Source organism: Psammomys obesus, unplaced genomic scaffold, assembly GCF_907164565.1.
Source record: "Psammomys obesus unplaced genomic scaffold, mPsaObe1.curated_primary_1811, whole genome shotgun sequence".
NCBI classification, from domain to species: Eukaryota; Metazoa; Chordata; class Mammalia; order Rodentia; family Muridae; genus Psammomys; species Psammomys obesus.
The window spans coordinates 12,737,046-12,743,860 of record NW_026592510.1 but is presented as its reverse complement, the minus strand read 5'-3'; the positions used below and the strand labels follow the sequence as shown (position 1 = coordinate 12,743,860).

At 41.3% G+C, this 6,815-nt stretch overlaps 1 protein-coding gene across 3 annotated transcripts in view; it reads right to left on the bottom strand.

Annotated features, from left to right (window-relative positions):
* Pip5k1b (phosphatidylinositol-4-phosphate 5-kinase type 1 beta) overlaps positions 1-6,815 on the bottom strand; it is a 268,382-nt gene that overhangs the window by 140,240 nt on the left and 121,327 nt on the right. For all 3 annotated transcript variants that reach the window (XM_055613852.1, XM_055613854.1, XM_055613853.1), the window contains exon 3: positions 4,064-4,132. In XM_055613852.1, coding sequence (XP_055469827.1) covers positions 4,064-4,132 — 69 coding nt within the window. The remainder of the gene's footprint in view (positions 1-4,063; positions 4,133-6,815) is intronic.

The window sequence follows — 6,815 nt, the reverse complement described above, 5'->3', positions numbered from 1 at the left end:
CACACACACACACACACACACACACACACACACACACACACACACACACACAGCCTTCTCCTATCCCCTAGGCTCAGAGAGAAGGGGAAGGAGTGCAGAGCTGGAGAATGGAGAGGATGGCTATGAAATGCTGTCTTCTGGCCATGACATGGCCATTGCACCTAGGGATTCACAGCATCTGTGGTTATCCACACAAGACCTGGAAAACATGGAGCTGTCCACATTCTAACACGTACGTGGGAAGGCACATGAGGTCCCACCTTCCCAGAAGGAGCTAGCTCATGACAGTTAATAGTTATGGGCTAAAGAGAAGTGACTTTTCTTCAACAGTGTGGACACTGGAAAGTTGGCCATGATGCAAGGAATAATCCCCATCTGTGCACATGCAAGCAACCCTATTTAAACTCAATAAGTCTTTTTTTATTTTAAAGACAAGAAAGTGTTGGGAAGAGGGGTTCCAGATGCAGCAGAAAAGGGGTAAGAAAAGGAAATGGGGGAGGTTAATACAATCAAAATACATCACATACAAGTATAAAATTGTCAGAGTCAATAAGAAACAATTTAAAAACTCAATACTAACAATTACATCAATAAAAATGAAGTTCCTCAGACATGCTTGCCACCACCCAACAACCTCATGAATTTTATTGCCATGGACTGACTGCACATTCCTGGACAACAGTGGCCTGAGACATAAAAGTTCAAACCCTTCAGAGCAGACCAGAGGCTGACTCAGTCATTCCCACACCATGTGCTGTGTGAACTGACTGAGTTCACAGTAGCCTCTCCTGCCCTTCCAGCGAGCCTCCCTCATCCAAGCATGTGCCATGCTCATCAGACGCCCCGTCACGTAGACAAGAAAGCAAATCAGAGGGCACAGCAACTTAAGGAGTGACAGAAGGCGAATAAACATTAGGACAATTTTACCCCAGCAAAATGCTCTCCCAGCTTAGAGGCCATGACAGCCTGGAAGACAACAGTGAGCTTCCAGCTATTTGGGACTTGTGATGATTAAACAAAATGCCTGCCACTTGTCTTGGCATTCAATACTGATTTGGGTCATTATTTAATTTTTTTTCTCACAAATAAACTCTACAGTCTTGGGAAGCCGAGACAAGTTCTCGAAGGCATTTCTTTTGCACGCTTTTCTTTCCTCCTTTATTTTCCTATACCAAGATTATGTCGGAGTTTGCAAACTGGTTGTAGTTTGTGGGTGAGGAAGGTTCTCCTGGCATGTTATTTTGCACAGAGTGAACTTAAAAACAACCTTTTGAATTAGCTGGTGGTTGGGAACTTGTGGGGTTTCACATGAACATCTGTATTTCTGTTTCCTAAGAAAATGCGAGCCTGTGACAGGCTGGGGTGTACATTTACACACAGCTGTTAGCAGCGGCTCGGTGCCACCCATCCCCAAAGGAAGGCGTGTATCCTTACGATAGTTCCCATAGTTATAGCAAAACCTGTTTCCTGCCTGGCCTCTGTAGGCTTTTGTGTTTACATCTCCAGCGGAAGACATTCAGCAAATTAGCCGAGTAGAAATCCTAGACTCTGTAAACACAGAGAGGCAGCCATTAGTGCCTTCCCTAATGGGCAATGTGTTTGTTTTACACAGCTAAAACTCGACTTGTTTTAGCCTCTAGTTGAAGACATTAACCTTATGGGCTTCTGTTTAATTCCTCCTGGGCTTGCCAAGAATTGATACTAGATTAGAGGAACAGCCATTTAGAAGAACCAAAAGCAGCCAGCTCAACAACCATGTGCAAATGATGAAGTCAGCGACAGCCGAGAGTTCACAAACACTGACTGTTCTCTAGAACACGTGGAAATCATTACACGGATGAAGCTGAGTGTTGCTGGCTGCTGCCCACCCAATCTGCAGCCCCGAGCAGAAAGCCCAACGCAACTGGTTAACGCTATTCCACAGCGCGTCTTCCCTCACCACCTCATTAGAGGCTACTGAGCCCTACACTCATTTTTTTCACGTCCCACCTCTCCCAGTCAACTGAAATGTCTCTATAGAATCCTTTGTGGTGTTTCTTGCTCCTGGCAGGGGGTTGGGGAGACAGATGTCCTTAACCTGGGTTGTTTTCAGTCATAAGAAACACTGGGTCACCAGGGTTCTTTACGAAGCAGCTCCATGCTGCATCATCAGAGCTTAGAACTAGGAAGAAAACCACTGACAGACACATCTAGTGGAGCACAAGGTGGCCTTGGTGTACCCCGAGAGCCAGGGTGAGGCAGCAGGCATCATCTCCAGTATCTCTGTACTTTGACAAAGCATAGCTTTCATGTTTTCGTGAAATGTTCCCTGTGTGCTGTGTGCCATAAACACCACGCTGATGGAGAGCTAATCCCCGCATCCCTTACATTCCTTTTAATACTCATATCATCAAGAGGTTCTTGTACTATTGTGTTACATTGGTGTGTCTGTGTGTGTATTTGTGCTCACGTGTGAACATGCAAGTCTTCTTAACTTTCTTTTGTCTCTTTCTCTTTATAGGAATTATTACAGCACTTTCTCAGCTTCACTGAGTCAAATATTCATTGATTGTAGAATCTTCCCAGCTTTGCTAAATTTTGGACCAGAACACACTGGGTAAATGCCAAAGGGTCATGATTATGTTCATATGACAACAGACTTCAGTCCAGTGTCTTGGTGCACTTTGCTGCTGACTGAGGATACTGCCCAAAACTGACCCAAAAGAATGACAGGCTGGCGAACTAAGTGTCTACACTGTTCTCAGACTTACTCGGTAAAGAAGAAACAACAAAATTTCCACCTGTGTCTACAGTTAAAAATTGGCATCACTATCTTTGGCTGGATGAACAAAGTTTATAAAACCTGACATTCTGAATTATTTTTTTTTTCAAGACAAGCTTTCTCTGTGTAGCTGTCATGAAACTCACTCTGTAGACCAGGCTGACCCCAAACTCACAGATTCGACTGCCTCTGCCTCCTGAGTGCTGGGATTAAAGACATGTGCAACCACTGCCTGGTCATTCTGGAATTCTTTCTTTTTAAATTTTATTTATTTAAATTTTATGTACATTGGTGTTTTGGGTACATGTATGTCTGGGTGAGGGTGTCATATCCCCTGGAATAGGAGTTACAGCCAGTTGTGAGCTGCCGTGTGGGTGCTGGGAATTGAACCCAGGTCCTGCGGAGGAGCATTCAATGCTCTTAACCGCTGAGCCACCTCTCCCGCAGACTTATGACCTGAATTCACAGTCAGTGTTGAAGTCTTGAGAAAAGTTCTCACTGGCTGACCACCAGAGGATAGCAAGTAGAAACAAAAAAAAAAAAGAATATAGTAAACCTACAATATACAAACATCCCAATCCCAAGAGGGCAGGCAGCAAGAACTTTTAAAAGCTGTGATGTATCGTATAAAGTTAACTTAGAAATGGCAACAGTGATGATGAGGGCCATATTTTATCCAATAACGTTAACATCAGCTTGATTAGTAAGAGTCAAAAATTTATCAAATTCAAAGAGTGTTAAGATACACTTGGTAAGAAGGTACTCTGGTATCAGCAGCAAGACACCGTCTTGGTGCACTTGTATTCTCTCCAAGACAGCATGTCCTAATCCTTGGATCCTATAAATACGCTATCAAACATTAAAGTTGCTGATCAACTAACTTTAAAAAAATATTATTTTGTCTAGGTGGGTAGTTCAGTGGTCCTTTGTAGTGTTAGAAGGGTACGGCCCTTCTAACCTGACCCTGCCAGCCACTGAGATAGAAGGAAGTGGATACACGGGCCCCTTCTAGTAACCGGATAGAACAAGGACTCGAATTCTCCCCTAGCTGTTCTGGAAGGCGTGCTGCTCTGTGGACACCAGCCAGACCCCTGCCAGACTTCTGCCCTTTACAATCACGTGATGATACATTTTGCCACTGAAGCGACCAAGTTTTCACTCACTCATGAGAGTTGCGAGAGAAAGTGTACGATGGTAAACCACTGAAGTAAACGGCTGTAGAGGAAGAAAAGGCCTAACAACATCAGCCTGACAAACAGCCGAACAGTGCTCCTACTTTCTGAAGTAAGTACAAAAACTCACCTTTTTGTAGGTTTTTTCTTCATTTTGTTTTCCAGGTACTGTGTCTCCATTTTCAGCAGTTGACGACATCTGCAAAGGAAAAAATATTTCCACTTGAAATCTGACTGTTCCTCTTCAATGTAACATAATGATAATGCTGTTAAGACATAGGGGATCAACATTGGAAATAGGAGAAAACAAGTAACAGGACAGTAGCCTACCACAGAAGGCACTTGAAAGACTCTACATAGCAGTGTATCAAAGCAGATGCTGAGACCAAGCCTTCGGCAGAGTGTAGGGAATCATATGAAGGAAGGAGGAATTAGTATATCCTAGAGGAGATAGGGAGCCCCACAAGGTCCAAATATATCTGAGCACAGGGGGCTTCTATGAGACTGTTTATCCAACCAAGGACCATGCATGGATATAACCTACAACCCCTGCTCAGACATAGCCCATGGTAGCTCAGTATCCAAGTGGGTTCCCTAGTAAGGGGGGCAGGAATTGTTTCTGACATGAACTCATGAGCTTCCCCTCTCCCCTGAGGGAGGAGCAGCCTTGCTAGGCCACAGATAAGGACATTGCAACCATCTTGAAGATACCTGATAAGCTAGGGCCAGATGGAAGGAGAGGAGGACAACCCCTCTCAGTGGACTCGGAAGAGGGCAGGGAGGAGATGAGGGAGAGAGGGGAGGATTGGGAGGGAAAGAGGGAGAGGGCTACAGCTGGGATACAAGTAAATGTATAAAATTATTTTTAAATAATAAAAATTAATAAAAAAGAAAAAACATTTACCAAACAAACAAACAAACAAACAAAAAACCAAAATACATTTCACACATTATTGTTGTTGTTACTGCTATTGTTTCAGAGAAAGGCAGATAGAAGAAAAAGAGAAAAGAAAATCCAAGAGGACTTATTGGGAGTCTGCTTACCTCTTATAAACCTGAAGAACAATGCCATAGAAGATCTAGACCCTTATCATGAGGATAGATTTCTTGTTAAAAGCTATTTAAAATTTATTTTGATTCAGGTTATAAGAACTCACTGTAAAATATATATGGAAAGTACCAAAATTATGAACCAGAACACACACACACACACACACACACACACACACACCCCCATTTCACTCTTCATATTACTTTCCTGAAGGAACTCCATGAGTCACATTTCAGTACATTCATCTCTTCTTTTTGACATATGCATTTTGGTACGAAAATGATAATATCCATCTTTCTGTTTTCAATGAACAGTGATACAATAAGCATGTATCCTTTTTATGGTATAAAAAAATCCTCAGTGGAAAAAGAACATTTTCTTTTAGAGGCAAGGAGATGTCACTGTGTGTACCAGCTGTGTGTCAGGGCTTCAGTTAACAATGCTAATATTGATGGATAGTTAAGGTGGCTCAAAAACTTGGCTTCTGCAAATAATACAACAGTTACATGTGCTCATATCATTATCCAGTATTCATGCTATGTTGGACTCAATTCCTGGAATGACTAAGTCATACCAGAGTATTAACACTTTAAAGCTCTCACTGATATACCAAGCAAATTGTCTACCAAGAAGTCTGTACCCACTCATAAACATATCTGGAGAGAGTGGGAGCTTGTCTCCTTGGGCAACAATGATTACTATATTTTAGATACCTTTGATAATTTATCAGGTCATATAAGGGCTCTCCTCAATTTTAATTTTTGAAAATTGCTAGCAAGGATTAAAATTTCCTCACACCACTATTACCTTGTTTTATGTTTTCTTCTAAGTTTCCCATACTTTTGCTAAGCTATCTCTTAGGGGTCTCAGTATTTTAATTATTCATTTTTTTAAAGCTATAATTGTAAGTACTATTAGTTATTTCCTTGTTAATTCAAAGTTTGGGGACTATGACTTTATTACTAAGTACATTATTAGCATTTTCCCACACTGCTGTGTCTTTTAATTTGATTTAAAAATTTGACACATAGAGGTTTTAATCTTACATACTCAAAAATACTTATTAACTTTGTGAGTTTTTTCAAATCCACTTAAGATAAAATGTTTTCCTCACTTAGAGACATTAGATGTTCAAACATGTATTTTTAATCACTTTTCAATAGACATTCATATTTAACTTCAAATTCATTTTTTAAAAAGGTTGAAGCTGGTTGCTTCTGTGATAAGCAAGGGCACCTATGTCATCAGTGAGCCGTAATACTTCAGGATCTTTTAAAAATTATTTTTTTCATATATCATATTTTTCCTTCCCTAATTCCTCCCAGAATTTTTTCACCTCCCTAGGTACTAAGAACAAAAAACAAAACAAAAGAAAACACAAATTAAAACAGGCAAACAACTCTTCCTTTCTCTTCCCCCTTTCTTTCCCTCCTCTCCCTCTCCTCTGCTCTTCTCTCCCGATCTCTCACTCTCTGTCTATCCTCTTTCTCTCTCCCCTCCTCTTCACCTCCCACACTGCTCACAATAAACCTGCATTTATATAATTAAAAAAGAAAACAACCAAACAAACTTTAAAAAGAGAAACAGAATATCAAAACCAAATGAGCACAACGAACCAAACCAAACATGAAGTCTGCTCTGTGTTGGTCAACTACTCCTGGGCGTGGGGCCTGCTCTGGAGTGTGGTTGATATATTCAGTGAAACTACACTGAGAAAACCAATATTCACTTTTCCAGCAGGAATAAATTGCAAAAGCTTCTTGGTTAGGTGTGGGTTTTGTGTCCTCTCTCTCTCTCTCTCTCTCTCTCTCTCTCTCTCTCTCTCTCTCTC